The 22,763-nt window shown below is 55.5% G+C and overlaps 2 protein-coding genes across 4 annotated transcripts; one reads left to right on the top strand and one right to left on the bottom strand.

The window, feature by feature from the left end:
- Positions 1–39: 39 nt before the first annotated feature.
- Positions 40–10,509, top strand: STAC2 (SH3 and cysteine rich domain 2; the record flags this gene model as incomplete). The annotated part of the gene is made up of 10 exons (XM_080826645.1): positions 40–129; positions 6,225–6,531; positions 6,877–6,974; positions 7,139–7,229; positions 7,843–7,955; positions 8,045–8,293; positions 8,778–8,875; positions 9,260–9,311; positions 9,672–9,809; positions 10,405–10,509. 10 exons carry the CDS (start codon positions 40–42, stop codon positions 10,507–10,509), a joined length of 1,341 nt encoding a protein of 446 aa, XP_080682771.1.
- Positions 10,510–17,263: 6,754 nt separating this feature from the next.
- RPL19 (ribosomal protein L19) lies at positions 17,264–21,966 on the bottom strand. 3 transcript variants are annotated; one of them, XM_080826985.1, is made up of 6 exons: positions 21,908–21,966; positions 20,870–20,976; positions 19,059–19,181; positions 18,312–18,432; positions 17,816–17,926; positions 17,264–17,464 (listed from the first exon to the last, which is right to left on the bottom strand). In XM_080826985.1, exons 1-6 carry the CDS (start codon positions 21,910–21,912, stop codon positions 17,341–17,343), a joined length of 591 nt encoding a protein of 196 aa, XP_080683111.1. In that variant the 5' UTR covers positions 21,913–21,966; the 3' UTR covers positions 17,264–17,340. The 3 variants fall into 3 exon arrangements, with proteins under 3 accessions (XP_080683111.1, XP_080683112.1, XP_080683110.1); XM_080826986.1 differs by having other exon boundaries at positions 21,818–21,932; XM_080826984.1 differs by having other exon boundaries at positions 21,779–21,916.
- Between the last annotated feature and the right edge of the window lie 797 nt (positions 21,967–22,763).

The raw sequence follows: 22,763 nt of genomic DNA, 5'->3' as shown, positions 1-22,763 counted from the left end.
GTCGGGTCTTGGCACCCTCTCTCCCCCTCTCCCCCAACCATGACCGAAATGAGCGAGAAGGAGAATGAACCGGATGACGCGGCCACCCACACCCCCCCGGGAACCGTCTCTGCCCTCCAGGAAACCAAGGTAACTCAGGAGGGTAGAGGCCTGGACCCCTGCCCGGGTGCGTCCCCAGCCCGGGTGCCCTCTGTCCCCAGCCCGGGTGCCCTCTCCCCGACGCGGTCACCGCTGTGGGCTCGGGTCACGGCAGCGGGACCTGTGTGATCCCGAAGGCTCTGCGTGGTGACCACCGGGAGCGCCCATCACACAAGCACGACACGCCCTTGCGCGCGTGATGAGCGGACACGCTGCCGCGACCCTCCGGGGAGGTTGTAACTCGGCTTTGTTGGAGGGAATCGGCGCGGCTAAAGCGGAGGGAGTGTGTAGCGGTGTGTAGCGGTGTGTAGCGGGTGTGGGCCGGTGTACGCGCCGGTGTGTGCGTGCGAGGCGCACCCCTCCCGCGTCCACCAGGTCTCTGTAGCTCAGTCTGTCCCTCTCTGCCTGTGACTCTCTGAAAATGTCTCTACAACCTGTTTGTCTTGGTGTCTCTCCCGCTTTCTTTCGGCGTCTATATATGTTTATCTCTGAGTCTCTCTGGATGTCTCGCTGGATATCTCTCTCGGACCCGCCGCAGTCCCGCATTCCCCCCTCCCAGCCAGGTTAGGCTCGGGGACGTTAGACCGCGGCCCGGGGGTGCGTAGCTTCCGAGTGCTCGCTGGGGGCTGCGGCAGTGCTGGCCATCGCGGGCGGGGACCGGGGACTGTTGCTGCGGCTCCAGAGCAGAAGGACAGGCAGCCCCACCCCCCACCCCGGGAGCGGGACAGGGGGCGGGGGTGGGGGGCGGATGGAAGCAAAAAGAGAAGTCATCGTAATTAATGAATGTCATAATTAACTCTAATTATGTATGATTGTTACTCCTGCGGGAGTCGCAATGAATAAATTATTCCCCAGTGAAGGCAGGCGGAGCCCAGACTCCTGGTACTATAGAGGTTGGGGGAGGCCACCCCTTAAATTTAATGCTCTCCCCCCCACTTCTAATCTGTCCACGTCCTCCCCAAGTTCTAGGTGCTCAGGAGTGACCCGCAAGAAGTTTTGCGGGGAGCAACATGAACTGAGTGGGCTGGGGATGCGGAGATAAAAGGAGGCTTGTGTCAAGGGTGCTCTCTGCCTCCTCCCCAGACTTCAGGCCAAGGCCTCCTTCCTTCTCCTTTCCACCCTGGTGTTTTGTTCCCACCTGCTCCTGTCTATCCAGTTGAGGACCGGGCACTGAAGACCAAAAAAAAATGGGTGGGGTCTTTGGCTCCTTCCAGGTGTGGAGCTCATCTATAGCTCTTTCCAATGTCCATCTTGCTCTTAATTCGGTCCAGGCCACCCCTTAGAATATGAGGTTAATTCAAGGTCAAGGTCATCTAGAGAGTGACCAGGGGTAGATGAGTAGGGGCAGGGTGGGGCTTGGCTGAGGCTCCCCAGGGAGCTCCTCCTCTCTAAACCATTGAGACCCACTCCATCTCCACGTCAGTGTATAGATCAGAACTTGACCTTCTTCTGCCCCCTTCTGAGAATGAGACTCTGGTCTCTCAGACCACAGAGTTAATTCCACTTCAGAGATCCAAGTCTCTACTAGGAAAGGAGTCAGGTCTTGGGGTGGGAGGATCTTGCTTGGAATATTTGTGATGGCTATTTTTTTTTTTTTTTAAGCAGAGGGTCCTGGGAACTGAACCCCATCCTGAGTGCCAATATCCCTGGCCTTCCCAGTTGCCTTGTAGTGGTCCCCGACGGATACATTCCCTTTGCTTTCCAAGGGCATGGGGGTCTTCCAGGCCCTGCCTTGCTTCCCACAGGAGGCCGGGCTGCCTGCTCCCCTTCTTAAGACCTCTCCGAAAGCAGGCAGGAGTTGGGGCAGTGCTGTCTCAGCAAACCCAGAGGCTGCAAGCTCAGCTGTGTGGGCAGGAGGAGGGCAGGAGGGAGAAGGCAGGGCATGGCAGGTCTGCATCTCCCTCAGCCCAGCGCAAGGACTGTCCAATGCTCTCACCTCCGAGCCTGAGCCAGGGATATCCCAAGAGCAAGAGGAGGGGGATTGCATACATCGCCCTGCCCCTTTGCCACCCTTCCCTAAATCTCACCCTTGCAAAGGACTGTGATCACCCACAGGCTGGGCTGGGGATCTGGGTGGGGGTATTCAGGAAGGCAGACATGGGCAGGGGGAGCATTCAGGGCCCTACTAGCCCCTTTAGCTCCTGGCATCTCAACCTGTCCCAAAGAAGCTTGGTCTTCAGACTATAGAATTTGGGGAAGGGGGAAGGGAGAGTTTGAGGCAGGTACAAAGAGGCAGCTGGTGTCCATTAGGCAGTGAAGCCAACATTCCAGAATCATTCATCAGTGCTGGGGTCCTGTGGGCATTCCTTGCCAGCCCAAGTCCAGCCTCCTGCTCATACTAAGGTTGGATCACATCGCTGCACCAGAGCTACTCAGTGACCCTCCTGCTGCCACCCTTGCCATCTCTGGGTCCCCTTGCCATCCTACCACAGGGTGGTACCATCACCCCCTTTGGTGCCATCCTTGGGAAGACCCTGCCATGCCAGCTCTGCCATCTGAGTCAGCTTGTGCCACACCCGCCACCACCCACCGCCAGCTGCCTAGTGCCCTTTCAGGAGCTGGAGGGAAGTGAGGAGATGCTGCGGGGAGCTGAGGAAATGAAGGGACCATCCAGTCTGTGGGGAGGTGGGGAGGAGGCAGGCAGGCCAGGCCCAGCCTCTGGGAAGGGATTCAGGAGAATGGGCCTGGAGGTCCAGTCTCCAAACCAGACAAGCTCCTGGGACATCCAGAGAGAATAGGATCCAGGTGGGTCAGCTTGCCAGGGTACATGGCAATTTCTCCCAGGGAATGGGTCCTGGGATACTGGGGGGCACCAAACAGATAGCTGATGGAAGATAGGGAACTAGGGAGTTAGTCCTCTCTGGGAACTAGGGGTTGCAAGAGTGGGAATACCTGACCAGGCTGAGCCAAAATGAGGTTTGAGTAGCCAAGCCAGATGTCTCTTGAGGGGACAGGCATCAAGCCATTTGGCAGATGTGCCCCCATCCTGCTGTCCAGCCATAACACTTGACATCTGCCAGCCATCCCAGGTGATACATTATTCCTTCCGTCTTCTCTCCCCTCCTGGGATCTGGGGCCTACAGCAGAACCAGGAAGTTGGGGGCAGAATTGGGGCTGCCCCAGTGCTGGGGAACATTCTGTTCCAAAGACCTCTGTACCCTGCAGAGGTGGCTCTTGGCACTGAAGCCAGGGGAAGACCAGGAAAGGGCAGAGGCTGGAGAGTAAGGAGGCTACACATCTCATCCTGTGGGGATTACTATGGAAATAACAGCCTTGGGCGGGAGGGACAGGACTGATGTCTTCAAATATTTGAAGGACTGATGTACATATAAGAGGGAGTGGCCCTTTCTGGAGCCAAGGGAGGAACAGAGCCGATAGGCAAAAAGATCTCAGGGAGGCAGGTTTCAGCTCTATATAGGGAAGCACTTTGCTGTGAACGCAGCTGCCCAAAGATGGAATGATTGTCCCAGGAGACGGTGTGCTTCCTGCCACAGGAGGTGGTGACCCGCAGAGTCAGACAACTGTTCAGAGGGGACGTGGTGAAGGCATTGTGGGACGATTTTACGGGTTGGGGACTACTCTAGGTGGCTGCTCTTGCACGTTCCTTTCAACCTTACATTTCCTGGTTGACCTGGCGGGCAAGACCATGGCATCGCTGAGGGTAAGGAGTGAGTGAGGGCCAAGGCACAGCCCAGAGCAGCAGGACTCTTCTGGTCCTTTTGGCTCAACAGCCAAAGCCACTGTTCAAGTCCTGGCTCTGCCACTTAGCAGCTGAAGACTCATTGCACGTAGGTGATTTCACTCCTAGGCGCCTGTGAGTTCATCTGCAAAGTGGGACCATCATCATCACTGTGTCGGCAGGAAGGGCCAGTCTTCATGAGGTCCTGCGGGAGGAGTGCTAGCTCGACCCCAGTATTTTGACAAGGACAGCCCCTCATTATAGCTTCCTGTTTTTACTTTTTGGACCCAGAGCCTTGCATTGCTTAGAGAGCATCTAGTCCTGCCTCTTTCCTCTTGGACATGGGGAAACTGAGGCTGAGAAAGTAGAAGTGAAGTGACTTGCCTTGAGACCACAGGAGTAGTTTTGTGCCCATGCCCAGCACAGCCTCCCAGAGCCCTCTCGTGCTCTGTGCTCTGGCCCCTGGGCAGAACGGTAGGTGGTCCTTCCCCCCTCACTCTGGGCCTGTGAGAGCCCCAAGAGTCATGTGGGCTCATAGAATACCTTTGTGTTCTAATTAATTGTCCCTCCGGGCCTCCACCTCTGCCCTAACACCCAGGGATCTGGGGCCTGGGGCCCTGCTTCTCATAGACGCACAAAGAAGCCTACAGTGCTGCACAAGAAGCTGAGTTTGGAAGGCAAGAAGCTGGGCAACTCAGCGTGCCAGACACCCCAAGGCTCCCAGCTGGCACAGCGGGGCCTGCCTCGTGCCCAAACATCGCCCTCTCCCTCCTGCTTCTTCCTATGTTTTGTCGCCTGCCGGCCTCCCTGGGGTCACGCAGGCTGCTTAGAAGTGCCAGCTGGGAACCCTGACCAATTCTCCCGGCCTGAAGCCAGGCCTCCCGCCCCCTTTACCCATCGCCACTGGGAAGGAGTGGGCAGGAGCGAGGGGGCTCTCCCCAGAGGGGAAGAGGTTCAAGGATCTGGGCAGAGATGTTTCCAGACCTCACTCTGGGCAGACTGTGAGAAGGATATGTTGGGGTGAGCAGTGGAAGGAACTCTGGGCTGGCTGCAGGATGGACCCAGCGTTCCAGAACATGGGTTCCATTTAGGATTCCAGGCGCTCGCCCATCATTTGATCAACAATTGATCAAGAAGCTACTATGTCTTGGGGCTCTGTGTAGGGGTTTCATTCAACTGTCCCTGGCCTCGAGGGGCTCCAGTGTCCTAAGGTAGTAAGAAGTAATTGACAACGTAAACCAGATTGGGTCTGTAATGGAAGTCAGTACTAGGTGCAGTGGGGCCCAGAGGAGGGAGTGGTTATACTCAACGGAATTCCTGCAGAAGAAGAGACGGCTTCCCAGAGGAGGAACAGTCACTGGAAACTCTGAGGTATAAAGAGGGTATTCACTGGATAAGGCAGAGAAGAGGACAAACACATCAAAAAAGTGCAGAGAAATAAACACGGACGGGGTTGAGAATCCCCGTGTCTGGGCTGCAGGTGGAGGGCATGGGTGGGAAGGGAAGGCTTGGCCGAGCTGCAGAGTCTCCTGATGGGGCCAAGGGCCTTGACTGTGTCCTACGGAGCCATGGAAAGTGGTTAGCCAAATCAAGGATCACCTCTTTGGCCGCTGTAGGGAGAGCAGGGGGAGATGGGCAGGGTGGAGGCAGGGACTGTGGCCCTGAACTGGGGCAGGACTGTGGAGATGATGAGGTGATTATAGGGGATGGGCTGGAGAGAGATTTTGGAGGAAGAATCAGCCCCTGAGGATGAGGGTCCAGGATGACCCCTCCCCAACTCCCAGCCTGGTGGCCAACACAGGCGGAAAACTGGGGACCTGGTGTGTTTGTTTGGCCCCCAAAGTATTATTTTGTTTAACTTGAGTAAATAGTACACCCATACAATGAAATCCTGTGTACCCATAAACAAGAATGATGAAACTCTTTATGCATTGGTATGGAATGATTTCCAAGATTTACTGTTAAGTGAAAAAAACAAGGCGTAGGAAACATAGTACACTACCATTTCTGCAATGAAAAAAAAATGCAGTACAACCTCTTGAATTTGTTTCTATCCAAATTCACAGAAAAGTCTAGATTTCTTTTGAAAAATTGGAAAGCCTGGCCCCACTGGGCTGGCCGTGTGGACTAGCCCCAGTTGTCCAGGGGACCCCAGCAGCTGCTCTCTGGCTGGCCAGCCTGTCACAGTGCTCAACACTCCCAACCGTGCCTGCCCAGCCAGACCTTCTTTGCTCATGGACGCTCCCTACCTGGCTCCTGTCGGCATCCGGGATTGGGACCACCTTCTGGAACAGGGCAGCCTCTGTCTTAGTACTTCGAGGCTGCGAGGCTGCGGCTGACAAGGAGCTATCCTGGCTGGGAGCCAGTCCCCTCTGGCTTTCGCTTACAGCCCCGCTTCCTCTCTCAGCTGCAGCGGTTCAAGCGCTCGCTTTCCCTCAAGACCATCCTCCGAAGTAAGAGTGTGGAGAACTTCTTCCTTCGCTCGGGCTCTGAGCTCAAGTGCCCCACTGAGGTGCTGCTGACGCCCCCAACCCCACTGCCCCCTCCCTCCCCACCACCAGCATCTACAGAGGGGGGCGTCCCGACGCCGGCCCCCTCCCCCTGCCCCATCCCACGGCCCCTGGCACCACTCAAACCAGTAAGACTGCACAGCTTCCAGGAACATGTCTTCAAGAGAGCTAGCCCCTGTGAGCTGTGCCACCAGCTCATTGTGGGTACGTGCCTGCAGTGTCAAGGAGAGGGGTCGGGGGGGGGCGCGGTGGGGAGTATACCCAGGCCGATGTTGGGCTTTTGCTACTCAGGGCCTCCGTCCTCACTGCACCCCTCACCCTGGGTGGACCAACGGGCAACCTTGGGGTGGGCAGGTGCCCAGGGTCACAGCGTTTACTAAAACTTGGGCTTCGGTTGATGCTGCGAGTGTATGAGGGGTAGGCACAAGGTCCCCAGGCTGACACGAGGATGCCCGGCCCCTTCCCTCTGTCCAGTGCCCCACCTGCCCCCTCTGCTTCTTGCCCCTGGATGTTGTTCAATTGTTCTTGTTGAACCCAAATTCTTCCCAGGAAACTCCAAGCAGGGTTTGCGATGTAAGACGTGCAAAGTGAGTGTCCACCTCTGGTGCTCCGAGGAGATCTCCCGCCAGCAATGCCCAGGCAAGGTGGTGAGTGGGGACCATGGCTGGCTGTGGGCGTCCTCCCCCAAGGACTGGCCTGTGAGGGGAATGAGTGCCCCCCTTCAGGCCGGCTCCTCCCATGGGGTGGTCCTGGGGCTCGGGGAAGGACAAGCTACACCCTCATGCCCTCTCTCCGCTCCGTCTTGCCACAGTCCTCCTCCTTCCGTCGCAACTTCAGCTCCCCGCTCCTGGTGCATGAGCCACCCCCCGCCTGTGTCACAAGCAGAGAGTCCCCACCCACTGGTGAGTGTTTCCCCCATGGCCTCTGATCCCACATCCCAGGGGTATGATGAGACACCCACACATTCCTTAGATGGGCACCTGAGTCATGTGGCACTGCCAGTCCTTGGCACTTTCCTGCTCTGAATGCCCTTGCCCTTGTCCTGAATGGAGGGGTATTCATTCATTCCTTCATTCATTCATCCTTCAACAGACATCTTACGGAACACTTCCTAAGTGCCAGGCATCATGCTAGACATGGGGACACAGCGCTGAAGAACGTGGAGTTCGTGGTCTAGTGAGGGAGCGAGACGTGAAAGAGCTAATCACACAAATTGGCAATCAATCACCATTCTCATGAATGCCTGAACTGAGAAGGGTAGAGACTAGAGAGTCAAGCAGGCACTGTCCTCCTCCGCAGGGAGAGGGAAGGCGTCTGGAGATACGAAGGATGGGGAGGCATTCCAAGAGGATCTGGAGAAGACTGGTGTGGGCAGAGAGGGTCCTGGGGTGGGATGGGGCAGGGAGTTAAAGTGAAAGGACATCCCGGCTGTGAGGGAGTGAAAGTGACACAGGGCTTCGTGGCAGAGCAAGGTTGGCAGCTGGGTGCCCGGCCTTGAGGGTGGCTCATTGGCAGGGGCCAGCAGCAAGGTAGACCCCGTCTATGAGACCCTGCGCTATGGCACCTCCTTGGCTCTGATGAACCGCTCCAGCTTCAGCAGTACCTCTGAGTCCCCCACGCGGAGCCTGGTATGTCGGGCACCCAAGGGGAGCCTGGGGGGCAGGGGTCTCTGAGGGTGAGGGTCCAGGGGCTGAGCCCTTCCCCCGTGTGTCCCCAGAGTGAGCGGGATGAGCTGACTGAAGACGGGGAAGGCAGCATTCGCAGTTCAGAGGAGGCCCCTGGAGACAGTGGTGAGTGGAGGTGGGGACCGGAGGACCAGGAGGTAGGACCAGGGGCAGGGAATGGAGCCCAGGGCGGGCCACTCCCTGTGGCCTCATGCCCCCGCCCTGCCCTGGCATGTCTAGTATTCACAGCCCCGGCTGAGAGTGAAGGGTCAGGACCGGAGGAGAAGAGCCCCGGACAGCAGGTGAGGTTATGCGGGCACTGAGCCCTGGGAGGCCAGATGGCAAGGGAATGTTACTTCTTGTCATTGATCCATAGGTGGGTGCGAGCATGGTGAGTGGGGGTGTCACTGCTCCGTCTTTTATCCTCAGTCTACGGGGATGGGCAATGCCAGGGTGAGTACGCAGGAAAGGGGGTTAGCCCCCCTCCCACCATGGAGCCAGTGCTGCTGTCCCCACTCCCGCACCAGCTCCCCAGGACTGGGCCATTCCAGGGTGCAGCAAGGCACAGAGAGTATTCCCTTTCTCCGTCCTTGGCCTGGTCCCCCAGGGATGAACCCGGAAGATAGGAGAACTTGACCTCTCCCCGTCATGGACCCAGGGGCACTGTGTCCCAACCCCTAGCAACCCCCCCCCCACCACCAAGGGTAGGCAGGTCAGGGCCAGTGAACAGTGGGTGGAATGAGGAGCATGTCCTCTTCCCATCACTGACCCAGAGATTTTCCACAGCCCCCCAAACCCCTTCTGCGGAAGGACGTGGGACCCATGTACTCCTACGTCGCGCTCTACAAGTTTATGCCCCAAGAGAACAACGACCTGGCTCTGCAGTAAGTCCTCTTTGTGGTCCAGCCCCACCAGGCAGCCACCCAGCTCCAGCTCAGGGCCCTGCTCCCGGACCTTGGAATACGAGTGTGAGGGGGACCTTCAGGAACCTTCTCCCGGCATGCATGAGACAGCTGAGCCCAGAGAGGAGCTGGACTGCCCAGAGTCCAAAAGGGATTGGCGCTGATGTCCTCTCTCCTGCCCCTGGCCCAGGCTCTGCCCTACAGTGTCTGCTGTCCCTGTGGTCACAGTGTCCTCTGAGGGCGTCAAGAATCCTCCCCCAGCTGCAGGGTGGGGGCATGCTGGGGGATCTGGGGGCCCCAGATCGTTAAGATGTGGAAAGGGCAGGTCCCTCCTGCCCATTTGCGACCCCAGCTCTGTCCTCCCAGGCCTGGGGACCGGATCATGCTGGTGGATGACTCTAACGAGGACTGGTGGAAGGTGACTTGGCAGGGTGGGGAGCAGAGGGACCCTGGTAGGCACCCCACCATTCCCCACCTTCAATGGGCATTGCCTCACCTTCTTCTCTCCAGGCCCAAAGTCATCCCCTCCTCCAGCCACTGGCCCTCGCCAAGCCTAGGACCAACACTTGGGACTTGCTCTCACTTTGACCCTCCCTACCTCAGCCTTGTCCCTCTGCTCACCTCATGCCCTTCCCAGTGCAGAAGCCACCCTCTGGGGGTTCAGATACAGGAAGCCCAGGATCTGGAGTTTGATGGCAGTGGCTCTGAACGGGCAGCGAGTCTAGAGGAAGCGATGTGGTGGGGGGGCATGGGTGCTCATTGCCAGCCTCATCCCCAGGGCAAGATTGGCGACCGGGTTGGCTTCTTCCCAGCCAATTTTGTGCAGCGAGTCAGGCCAGGCGAGAACGTTTGGCGCTGCTGCCAACCCTTCTCTGGGAACAAGGAACAGGGGTACATGAGCCTCAAGGAGAACCAGGTGAGTTCCTGGGCCCCACAGCAGCCGGAGAGGTGGGCAGGAGAGGGGCGCCAGGGGCGGCATGAACGCCTGGAGGAGGACACTTGCGGCCTGGCAGCGGGAAGGAAGGAGGGTTAGGAAGGCGGGACTGCAGGGCCCTCCTGTCATCTCCTGCTGGGAACTGGGGCTGGTGGCCAGCACAGGCAGGGGGCTGAACTGGGTTAGAGACAGCTTGGGGAAGGGGAAGAGCCCTGGGTGAGGAGTCTGGAGGCTTGGGTTTGAATGCTGGCTACGCCTCTGGCTTGTTGTGTAAGCTCCAGTGAGCCCTTTTCCCTCCCCTTACCTCCCCTGCGAAATGGGAGTTCAGTCGGGGCGTTAGGCCAGCTGATCTCACAGGTCAGCCCCAAAGTGCTGCTGAGCATCTGCTGATGTCCTGATCTTGCTGCCGAGCCCAGTACCCTCATGGGATCTGCTCCCGTCACCCCAGCTGAGTCTCCAATCACATCTGATCCTGGTCCCATCAGTCCCTGGGGTGGCCCCCTGGGAGCCATCAGCAGGACTCAGGGGCAGGGCTGCAGGCAGAGCCAGGACTCGGCTCTGTGTCTCTCCCACTCAGATCTGTGTGGGCGTGGGCAGGAGCAAGGATGCTGACGGCTTCATCCGCGTCAGCAGCGGCAAGAAGCGGGGCTTGGTGCCAGCCGACGCCCTGACCGAGATCTGAGAGGAGCCAAGAGAACCCAGATGCCACCCTGCCCATGCCTGGCCATTGCTTCTGGCCCCGGAGGGGAAAAGGCATCTGCCCTCTGCCTCTCTCCTAGGGGCCACTCCCCGGGACTTGGGAGCCTTCTGCACTGAGGAAGGTTTTATTTCTTGGGTCCCAAGTTGCCCTGAGGGAGTTGCTCCTCGGCGACTTGGGGATGACAAAGAAGGAGAAAGTGGGAGGGAATGGGGAAGCTCCAGGTAGGTCCAGCCCATGCAGGACATCCAGTTGCCACGCTGAATGCAGCCCTGGGGAGGGGGGCGTTCCTGGGGAACTTTCCTGCTGCTTTGTCCAGAGAGCCTTCCCACGTCCACACCACCTCTGCATGCCCGACACTGTCCCCCTCGCCCCACAGAGCCCCTGCTTGGGTCTATGTGCGTGACCTTGCGGCTGCCCCTTTGGAAGGAAGTGGAGCCTTGGGAAGGTGCCTTCCCAAGCCCCTCAGGTCTCCGCCCTCCGCCCGGGGTCAGGAAGCAGTTCAGGGCTGTGGGAGGATCCTGAGTCCAACTCCTGGTTTCACCACCTCTGTCCCTCCATCAGTTCTCAGGAAAGTTCTGCAGGAATCTCTCCCCTTACTTGAAACCCCGGGCAGACAGAGGAGGAGGGGGCTGAGTTCTGGGGAAAGCGCGGTAAATCAGAGACTGTCTCCTCAAAGAGAACAGTCAGTCAGCACAGAGCAGCCTTGTTGTGCCCTTACCCAGTGGGGAAGGACACTCAGTAGCAGCCTGCACACAGAAACCTGACTGAGAACAAAAAAACCCAGCCTGTGCTTGGTCAGAACCCCCATTTGACTGTCAGGAGTCTGAAAGTCCCGGCTAGCAGGACCGACCAGCCAGGGGAGCTGTGCTTAGTTTCTGTCCCAGGTCTCACAGGGCCCAGCCCTGGGAGCCCCACCCTCAGGGCCCACCTCCACATGGCCCTTCCTCACCCCCTTCCTCTGGGCCTTGCCAGAAACACTGGTACCCCTCTTTCTGTGCAAGAGCCCCTCTTCTGGTTGTATCTGTGCCCTTCTCCTGGACACGGAGTCCTGGGAGGAAGAGGGAGTGGGAGATGGTCAAGACCCATCATTCTGTTTGGCCACCAAGAAAGGAAGGGGGTAGGTACCCTGAATGTGGGGTGGGCACACACATGAAGAGGACCCCTCCCTGGTGGGTTGCTTTTCTCTGGTGCCAACCTCCCTCTCCCCAAGCTCAGAGCCTCCTCTCGTGCCCTTGATCGTGCCAGCCAATGCCAGCCCCCATCCTGGGCACAGTCACACCCTCCCACACAGTAGGAGGGACACATCCTCCTACCAGTGGCCCCTGCCCCATTTCTCACCCTCCAGGGGGGGCTCAAGCCACACTGCCCTGTTTGCTGCCACGGGGTCCCCCCAGCAATATCCCAGGGGCGGGCCCCATGCCCACGGTACATGAGGCTGCATGATGGGTCTACGGGGGCGTTGCTGAGCCCCTAGACCCTTTAAATAAATGTTTCTTGTCCCAATCTGTCTGCTCCGCGTGTCTGCTTGGGAGAGAGGAAAGAAAGGTGCAAGGAGTGGGGCGGGGGCTGGAGGTGCCAAAAGGAGACAAGCCTGGAGGGGGAATTTGTGGATCTCTGAGAGGAGGGGAGCTGGGGTAGGCCCAGACGTGGCAGGGGTCCCCATGCTTCCTCAATCCCTTTTCTGGCAGCAGCCCGAGATGGGGGATCTGGGGAGGAGTTCGAGAGAAAAGCAGGGCAGGGTTGGGGTGGGGTGGGGTGGGGTGGGATGTTCCACGATGCTGGAAGGGGAGAGGGTGCAGCTGCGGTCACTTTCTGGCTCGATGCACACCTGCGTCCGCAGGGGACGGGCGCCCAGCCATGAGCCTCAGCACCATTTGCGCGCAGCCGTTGGTGGCCCCCGAGACCCCCCTCCCCGAGATCAGCCTCGCCCCCGCAGCCCCCGAAAACCCGAGGCAGAAAGGCCTGCGGCACGGACAATCTCCGACAGTGAGGCCCCCCTGAGATGACTCAGTACCGCCCGTCATGGAGAGCCTGGCACGCGGGGGGCCGGCGGCAGCGCCCCTCCAGCACCAGTGCCCGCCGCCCACCTGCTCCGCAGCAGAGCTGCCTCCCTCCCCTCCGCCTGCCTGGCCGCGTCATAGCCAAGGCAGGCACGTCCTGTGCTATTTATAGGCAGAGGGGAGCGCAGAGGGAGAAAGAGGCGGGCTGGGGGGGGGGGGGGAAGGCGGGCAGGGCCAAGCCAGTGCCACCAGAATGCGGAGCGTGTGCTGCCCCTCCTGGTCGGCACCCAGCGCTTCTGCCTTCTAGCCCCCCACCCCGCAAAGCGAGGGTGGCCAGGTAGGGCCAGACACGGAGCTTTCCTGGGGTCCCTTCAGCCAGGGAAGGCCCTAGAGCTTGGTGGGTGAGCGGGAGGAGGAGCGTGACCTCTCCTTTCTAGGACCCCTGGTAATGGGTATGAAAAAAGGGGTCACAAACCCAGTCCAGGGGCTTCAAGAGAGGAGAACTCGGCTAAAGAGGCACCTGCTGTGCCTGGAGAACCTTGCCAGGAACTTTATATAATCCTCTCAATGACCCAGCAAGGCAAGGGGCGCTCTCCCCTTTTCACAGATGAAGAAATTGAGGCACAGAGTTATTAGGGGGCATACTCAAGGTTGTAGAACTTATCTAGCCCTGCCTTGCCTCTTTTATACAGAGGGACAGTGAGGTCCAGAGTGGATCAGTAACTTGCCCAAGGTCAACCAGCAAATTGGTGAGCAAGCCAGTCTCAGAAACCATGTCTCTTGCCTCCCAGTTCAGCTCTCTCCTGACCTGGGTCCCTGAGTGCCTAAAAACAATAAGATGGAAACAGAGACACTCTGAGACGCAGAGCCAGGGGCTCTGGGGAACGAAAGCCCACCCCGCTAGAGAGAGGGAAAGCCTTTCAGCCAAGCTTTCTGCACACTCCGCTTGTGCCTGCCCCCAGCCGGCAGCTGGCCTGGACCCCCGCCTCCTCCCCAGCCCATTTGCCGCACTGCTGAGTACAGCAGCTTTTTCGGGTGGCTGAACCACTACCAGCACGCTCACAGCCTGGGGGCGGGGAACAGCTGGTGCCCCCACGATAGCCTCTGCCCTCCTCTGTGCCATTCTGGGGGGTGGCTGGGCCAGCGATACCCCTGGCCTCAGGCAGAGGATGTCCAGGAACTGCTGGTGCCTGCTCCGCGTTTGGCTCTATTGTCTGACCCACGCATGCCCTCCCTCCCTCCCTCCACCTCAGCCTGCGCTTAACCTGGCATAGATGTTCTGTGGATAGACTTCCGGGAGATGCGAAAAGAGGGGGATTCTGGAAGCCAGAGACAAGGGGCCTAAAAGAGCAGAGAGATGGATACCAGAGGTGGGGGGGGAGACACAGACAGAGGGAGACCCTCTGCGCAACCTCACCCATCTTGCTAGTCCCACTCACTTTGGCCTTGTCGGCCTTATTCACCCACCCCTCCCTTAACACATGACACCCCAATGCTTGGGACAGGCTGGGGACCTCTGCCGAGGAGTGCAAGGGAGGCAGCGGTGGACGTCCAGCCTCTGGCCTCCCTGTGCTGGCAGGGAGCTGGCCTGGGGGTCTCTGTCTCTCAGCCTCGGAGAGAGCACCGGGAAGGGGTCCAAGGACCCCAGCCCCCTTCTCCTGCCCACGTGGCCCTGCAGCAGCTGTGGGCCTGGTCCCTGTGTGGCTGCCTACTCACACCCTCCCACGTCAGGAGGATCAATGGTAGGTGCTAGTGTCCATGCCATGCTGAGATCCTGGGGAGTCCTTGGCTTCTCCAGGCCTCAATTTCCTCTCCCAGAAATGGAATTAGACTTCTCAGGGAGGCTTTACCTGAGGGCCATGAGCCCCTTTAAACGATATGCAGAACTATGTGGTGGGACCAGTCCTATGACTTTGAGAGGATGGACCTATCTTTCCATGGGAACGTCCCTAGGCTCCAGGACCTGGACGAGATCCAGCGGTTACTTTTGGGGGCTCTGCCCGCTGAGGCCGCCCCCCACCCTGCCCTGGGAAGGGGTTGGAGGCCCGTGGTAAAAATAAGCAACCTCCAGGTCTGCGGTGAACTCCAGAAAGAGGTGACTAACCCGAGGTTTCCCAAGAGATAGGCTCCTAAAACCCAGACCCCTTCTCTCCCACCCCAACTGCTTCCAAAACAACCCTCAAAATGAGCCGGTAGCCTTACCCCTCCAGCAACCTGCAGGAGAACAGCGCCATCTCCTGGTCAAGGGGGGGAACTGGCTTCGAGTTGCAAGCCCAGGAAGCCTGGTGGAGGGTCTCTGTGGTAACCTTTTTCTCCTTCCTGTCATCCCTCCACTGCCTGGAAGGGAGGGGAGGAGAGATGGGGGGCGTGGAAGGAGGGTGGCCTACCATGCCTTTCCTCTTGTGGTCCAGCCATGCTTGGGAAGGAGGTATCCCATGATCCAAGCTGGAAGCTTGGTGAAGGTCCTTCCCCTTCTAGGCCGCAGCCTCCACTCAACGTGGACCGGCAAAGGATTACAGCACAAACTACAGGATATAGTTCACACAGGCTGCTACAGTGGCGACAGGGAACCCAAAAATCCCGTTCTGATGCACGTGAGCGGTGGTGAAGATCCTCTGGATTTTTCTGAGTCTGAGCTGCCTTGCCTTGGGCCACCCACCTGCCCCACCCTGTCTGGACTGGATGAGGACACTAAAGGCGGGGTAGGCGAGGGGATCTGGTGTCTCCAAGAACATATCAGTCCTGTCTTCCCCATGCACGTGCAGATGGGAACATCTGCCCAGCACATCCCCTCAAGTCCCCAATGGGTCAGGAGAGGGGTGGGGGGCAGGGAGGAAACTAGGACAGGCATGCACCTAGCTGTGCTGAGGACTAAAGAAGGGGGCCCCTTCTCTGCTACTTTTCTCCCCAGCCTAGACCTCTGACACCCCTGTATTTAACTGGCTGACACTTCCCACCTGAACATCTGTCCTTTAAACTGCGACCCCACACCATATATCCAAAGCTCTTCTAGCCATTCTCCCTAATTCACTTGGTTCCTCCCTGACCACCAAAGGCACCACCTGCCCAGTCCCCCAAAGCTTGAGGCCTGGGGATCAAGCCACTTCTTCCTTTGCCCCCACAGTGTCTACCAAGTCCTATTTTACTTTCTAAACATCTTGAATCCATTTTCCTGGCCCCAGCATGCAGGTTGTGTGAACAGCACATCACCTCACTGCTTTCCACATCTACAAAATGGAAAATAACTCTACAATGTTCTGGGGATTAGAGAACACGTCAGCGCCAAGTGCCTCACAGACCAGGACTCACAGAGCAGATCCTTCACTGAAACATGTATTGGTGGTTATCACTACCGGCTAAGTGGCAAAATAAAACTTACTCCTGTTTGTAAAAGGGGATACAAATTCATTAAGCAATTCACAATGGCTTCAACAAGTGTTTATTCCAATTTCTGCTGAGAAAAGCCTTTTCCTTTGTGCCCTATGTGATGGATAGAAACCAAAGAAACGTTAAAGTTTTTAGTAATCTCTACACCCAATCTGGAGCTCAAACTCCGAACCCCAAGATCAGGTGCTTTATTTTTTTTTTTAAGGTTTTGAGAGAGAGCAAGTAAGAGAGAACATGAGAGGGGAGAAGGTCAGAGAGAGAAGCAGACTCCCTGTGGAGCTGGGAGACGGACGCAGACTTGATCCTGGAACTCCAGGATCGTGATCTGAGCTGAAGGCAGTTGCTTAACCAACTGAGCCACCCAGGTGCCCCAGGTGCTTTTTTTTTTTTTTTTTTTTTGGTAAAGATTTTATTTGAGAAAGTGCAAAGCGAGAGAGACACAGAAACAGGACGAGCCAGGGAGGAGCAGAGGGAGAGGGAGAAGCAGGCTCCTTACTGACAAGAGAGCCTGAGGCAGGCCAATCCCAGGATCATGACTTGAGCCAAAGGCAGACACTTCACTGAGCCTCCCAGGTGCCCTGAGTACATGTTCTTCTAAGGTAACCAGGCACCCCTAAAAACCCTCTTGGCAGGAAAGAAAAGGTCTAGAAATTAGGATGCTCAAGGCCATCTGGGCAGCTTCCGGAGGGGTCGGCGGTCAAGTCCAGGTGGCATTACCTTCTGGACTGGTGGTAGTTGAAAACCCTTGCCCCGGACCCCAGGGGACAGCTGAGAAATACATGCAGTGTCTCAATGCTTTTTAAACAATGTGACAACTGATCCCAAGACTTCTGTTGGTTCCCAAACAACATTTGGGACCACTTTTGACCTGTTACCCACTTTCTGCTGTGAAGAGCAGGGTTTTTAAGATTTTATTTGGGGGAGAGAGCCCAAGCAAACCAGAGGGAAAAGGGGCAGAGGTAGAAGAGGCAGACTCTCCGCTAAGCAGGGAGCCTGAGGCAGGACTTGATCCCAAGACCCTGGGATCATGACCTGAGCCAAAGCCAGGTGTCTAACCGAATGAGCCACCCAGGCGCCCAGAAGGGCAGTTCTGAAGCACAGGATTTGGAGACTTGAGTAGAAGTCATTCTTTCCCTCCCTTCAGATCAGCCCTCTACCCAACTAAAACAAGGAAAGAAACCCCATCTCTCCCATAAATGAACACAAGCACAATCAGAGGCCAGGAGCCGAGGAAGACATGAACAGGCATCCTACAAAGGGCCTGTGCCCCAATCCTCAGTGTGCAGTCAGTTCTGATCCTCTCAATAGTGAAGTCCCACAAGCAGCCAGAAACTTCAGAAGCGGAGAGAGGCAGATAAAAGTTTGTTTTATTGGATAACTGATCTTAATGCCAAGGCCCCTATGTACAGACAAAAGAGAGGGAGTTTTATTTCTTGGTCTCTTCCTCCTTGGACAGAGTCTTGATGATTTCCTCCTTCTTGGCCTGGAGCCGCTCTTCACGGCGCTTGCGAGCCTCCTTGGTCTTTGATCTGCGGGCCTCAGCCTGGTCACTGGATGACAGAAAAGGAAAGATGGGTCAGTTTGAGAATAAATGAGCTGCTGGGAAGACAGAAACACATGCCCAGACCTCTCCCTCTGAGCCTAGTCAGCTTGAGCAATGAGTCACTGGGTCCACCACGCACTCCTGCTTCAACTAAGCCACAGTCCCCACCCTGCAATGAGGGTAGGTGGTGTACCGCACAGAGGAGCACGGATTTCTAACTCAACAGCTATTTTCTGGACAGAACTGGGCACAAGTCAGAATCAGGCAGCAGTGTATTTTAAAGGTCCCAGAACAACCATTATAAGAAAGATCAAAGAACCGGCCCCCATGACAGAGGCCGATTTCTGAATAAACTTACGCCAGAAGCTTCTTGCGAGCCTTGTCTGCCTTCAGCTTGTGGATGTGTTCCATGAGAATCCGCTTGTTTTTGAACACGTTACCCTTCACTTTCAGGTACAGGCTGTGATACCTGCAGGATAGAAGGTTCAGAGGCTCTGCTCAGCAATGGGAGCAGAGGCTGGCCCAGCATCTGCCCCTCTACATAAGGTCCCTAAGGATGCGGGGTTCCTCTCCTCTATTCTGCAGGGACGGTTTCCTCCAAACCAAGACTTTTTCTGCAATTTCCAGAAAGAAGAGCTTGCCTGGCAAGTTAAGTTCAATTCCTGGGCTATTCTGATATTGTACATGGATTTGGGGGGGGGGGGGGGAGAGACAGAGAGAAGACACAGGACAGAATGGAACAACTTTCTTGGAAAGGCCAAAGACACATGGCTCCCTCCCCAAGGCCAATGAGACAGTTGGTGAGTCTAAGCTGTCAAAGCACCTCCGTGGCTGTAAGAAGAGGGTGTGCTTACATGTGGCGATCAATCTTCTTAGATTCACGGTATCTCCTGAGCAGCCGGCGCAGAATTCTCATCCTCCTCATCCAGGTTACCTTCTCTGGCATTCGAGCATTGGCGGTACCTTTCCTCTTACCTGCAGGGAAGAGGAGTTAAGCCCACTGCAGCGCCACTGGATCTTGAGTCAGTTACAAGAGCCAGCTGCTTGGTCACAAGGTCAGCTGCCAATTTCTTCAACACTTGACAATCTGCTGTCATGTGCCAAGTGCCTGATCTCATTTTTAGTAGCATATTTTCATTTTACAGATGATGACCCTAAGCATTTCTTTCATTTGTTCATTTTAAAGCAGCATCAACAAGGCAATTACTCCACTTCATGCAGAATGTGCCCAGAACAGGGTGCGCAGCATGGCAGTATGGGAAGCTAGAAGGGGCTTTAAAACTGTGACTTTCATCTCCCTAAACCATCCTAACTCTAGAAAGTGGTCTTAGGACTTAGTGGACCACATTTTCAAGTACCCAGTAGAATCCTTGGCATAGTGTAGGTATTCAATAAATGTGACCTCTTTCTACCAATACCTTCAACTCCAACACCAGTGTCAATTTTCTCAGTTGCACACAGAGAAAATACATGTAGTATCATGGAGTAAGAAGAGGCCTTATGAGAAGACAAAATGGAAAGAAAAAGATCCTGGATATATTCCAGTCTAGACTTAGGCAACTCTAATTTAAATCTCAGAGAAAAGGGAAGAACACACTTACCAATGCCCATATGCCTGCCCTTCCGACGGGCCAAAGTGTTCTTCCGGCACCGAGCCCGGGAATGGACAGTCACAGGCTTCCGGATGATCAGCCCATCTTTTATCAGTTTTCGGATCTGCTGACCTGGGAAAACAACGTATCTATAGTCAGTGAGGTAGGGCCTAGCTCCCAAAATGCCAGTCATAACCCAGAGTCCAAACAAGACAGGCCAGAGACATCGCTCACATCCTTGGCCCAGTGGTCTTAAAAACGGTACAAATATTGGAACTTCTGCTTATTTCTCTTTTGCTAAAAAACAAAAAACTTCTATTTTTCTAGATGTTTTACAGCACACTCAAATTTATGTATTTGAGGATGTGTGATGAAGAACTTACAGGTATGGCCTAGTCCTTCAGATCCTGTCTCACCTATTAGCTACTGGTCTAAAGCAGGATTAGGATATTCTGAGCACATGTTACAACGTCACAAATTAAAACTAGCTAAGAAGGGGTGCTTGGGTTAAAGCCTCTGCCTTCGGCTCGGGTCATGATCTCAGGGTCCTGGGATCGAGCCCCACATTGGGCTCTCTGCTCAGCGGGGAGCCTGCTTCTCCTCGGTCTCTGCCTGCTGCTCTGCCTACTTGTGATCTCTCCCTGTGTGTCAAATAAATAAATAAAATCTTAAAAAAAAAAAACTAGCTAAGAAATTCCTTGATACTGACCAACATTCTTTGCTTGACCAAACTTTTCATCAGGCTTGTGAACAACCTCCTAGACCCATCTGTGCATGTCCTTCTAAATTCTAATCTTTGGGGGCACCTGACTGACTCATTGTGTGGAGCCTCTGCCTTCGGCTCAGGTCCTCAGAGTCCTGGGATCAAGCCCTGCATCGGACTCCCTGCTCAGTGGGGATCCTGCTTCCCCTTCTCTCTCTGCCTGCTGCTCTGCCTACTTGTGATCTCTCTGTCAGATAAATAAATAAAGTCTTAAAAAAAAAAAAGAACCCTGCTTAAGTCAAGTTAAGCACAAGCCCCTAACTTTGATAAAAGATTAGGTTCCCCATCTACCAACTTTCCCCAGGTGATGTCTGACCATCCCAGCCTATCTTTAGCAACAATCCTGTTAGGTCTAGCCAGAATCCCACCGCCCCTGCCCCACCCCAAGCCCTTCACCATTAGGGTTTCCTTTTAGTCATCTTCTATCCCTCATACCATCCACCTTGGCCATAAATTCCCACTTGCCCATGCTATGCTTAGACTGGACTGCAACATCTGCCCCCCCCCCCGCCCCCACTGTAAAATTCCAGTGTAGTGGTCCCTACACATGTGGGAATGGTCCCGAATAAAGCCCACCTTACTATCTTTTAACAAGGATGACTGAACCTTTTTCTGTAACAACATTACATGGAAGTAATGTAGATATGTCGCTATCTGCATTACTAACATCTGTTTAACTGCCCTGAAAAATTGTGTGCCAAGAGGCCTTTACTAAAGCCCTAGGTCCCAGGTCTTCCCAGTCCACCCTTCATCATTTCCTTGGCGATCTCTACTCCCAGTCCCTGTACCATCTCCTCATAAATCCTTCACATAGTTATAAAACATTATTCACATTAGCAATAATCATTAATACAACACTGGGTTGTTTCATTAACTTCCATCCTGTCATTTTGGCAAATGGCGGGTTGAGAACCTCTACCATATTTCTGTGGCCCTCCATTTTAGGAGACCGCAGACTATGAGCTTTTGTAGAGTTGTTAAGTCAATAAAACCATGACATCTTTCATCTCATGAAGGATGAGAAAGCAGCAGGGTGACGAAGACCCCAAGAACTCACGGGAATTGGCATTGGCGATTTCATTGGTCTCGTTGGGGTCCAACCAGACCTTCTTTTTGCCACAGCGGAGGACACTGGAGGCAAGCCTCTTCTGAAGCCTGAGCATACTGTGACAAACAGAAAACATTATCAAACCCTGGAAGCCCTTTCCCAGCAAGACCTGCCTTCCAATCTTTTAATGCTGTGAAGAATAGAACACAGGAACTGGATGCCTGTGAGCACTCAGTATTTAGGACAACATCCCGCCCCCCACCCCCATATGAAGAGTCTTTCCTATAGCAAGATTTTTGTGCTGTGCATTCCTTGCAGGGGCAACTGGCCGCCCTGGAATGAGAACAAAGTCCAAGCTATGCCTAACTTCTCTGCCTCAGTTTTCTCCTCTGCAAAATGAGGCTAACGGATAAAACTGGACGAAGAGGGGCCTTACGCCCTTTCTGGTACTGAGACTGAGTAAGAATCCGAGGCCACAGGGTCTGATTTGCTCTCTAATCTTTTGCTTCTTGAGCTCCTTTTCCTCGTCGTATTTCAGTAACAAATTTACATTCAGCTAGCCTTGGAATTTTCTTAACAAACTTACATTCCGCTAGCCTGGTTTTCTTAGGAACCATGCACGGGGCGGAAGGCGTTAAAGTGCTAGGGATCGCCTCACTCTAAGCAGTCTGAGGCCCGAGGCCTACGCGAGACCGGCCCTACGTCACATGGAAGCAGAGCTCGGATCCGTTCCGGGGCGCCCAGCGAGTAAGGGAGCCACAGCCTAGACCCCGCCGCGGCCCTTCCACTGTCCGCGCAAAAGTCGCTCGCGAACCATATGGGGCGCGGGGCCCATCCTGCCCGCGGCCTCGCGTTCTCGGGACGCCCCCCCCCCGCCCCACTCCCCCGGACACCGGGGCCTAGGGCGCTCCGGCCCACCCCAAGCTTCGGGACCGGCTGCTTCAGGGCTGCCTCCACCTCATCTCTCCCACCCGGAGCCACGGAAGCAAGTCCTGCCGTCCGCTGGCGCCGCGGATCAACCAAAATCAGAGGTCCGCGCGCCCTCACCTCATGGCTGCGGCCGCAGCGCCGAAAGGAAAGACCTCCTTCGGTCCGGGATCCTCCCATTATCTGTGAAGGGGAGACCCCATCCCCTGCTCCGCTCTCACCCGTATTCCCCGCCCATCCTGGCATCCCCTACCACGCTAAACTTACTCTTATTCTCTGTGAAGACTGAGATAATATAATCCTAATCTCGGGAATCGGTTTTAAACTCAAAAGATGTAGAAATAGATGCTTTCAGTGGGGCAAAGTGGTATAGTCCGACTTCCTACTGGGCATGCGCAGCAAGGGCATCTGATCACGTGGGTAGTAGAAGCCGGAAGTCACGGCTGGATGGCGCAGGCTCGGCGTAGTTTTGCCGGAGTGGCCTAGTCTTTGGGAGCGGTGTGGATTGTCTGGGGTTATGTTTTCTTAGCGAAAAAATATTAGTGACTAGAGTAAGAGAAGACAACGAGGGGAGATATCAGTCAAGAGCAACCTTGTAGTCATTCTCCCCGTACACTGGGAATCCCTGCAGCACGGGATAGCTCGCCATAGTTTGTGTTTTTGCGCCACTGTGGTCCTTAATCTCTTAGCGGTTCAGTCCACTCCTTTGAAAAGTGTACCTAATCCTAATATTCCTGTCATCTGTTGTGAAGACCACATGCATTAACTTGCAAAAGAGGATGTTAAGACCAGCTCCTTGGTGACAGGAACCAGTCTTCTTTGGTTCTCGCTATATGTGCCACTGGAGGCATGGAGCTTTGCCTATAATAGTTGTGAAGGTTAAAATAAATGGGATGACAGAGCCATCCACAGTTCTTTTCTCCTGCTCTGAAACACCCAATGCAAAAACCCAAAGAGAATATTCTGGGGTTCAAGA

This window comes from Martes martes (genome assembly GCF_963455335.1).
Source record: "Martes martes genome assembly, chromosome: 16".
Taxonomy (NCBI): Eukaryota; Metazoa; Chordata; class Mammalia; order Carnivora; family Mustelidae; genus Martes; species Martes martes.
The sequence above is the reverse complement of the archived record's forward strand: the minus strand, read 5'-3'. Positions and strand labels throughout refer to the sequence as shown.

What these genes read in the sequence shown, in the direction of transcription:
- RPL19 (XM_080826985.1), bottom strand. An exon ending in AAGAAGATTGATCGCCACAT is followed by an intron (nt 17,927 to 18,311) that starts GTAAGCACACCC and finishes TCTATCCTGCAG; the next exon opens with GTATCACAGCCTGTACCTGA. An exon ending in GCTCGCAAGAAGCTTCTGGC is followed by an intron (nt 17,465 to 17,815) that starts GTAAGTTTATTC and finishes TCTGTCATCCAG; the next exon opens with TGACCAGGCTGAGGCCCGCA.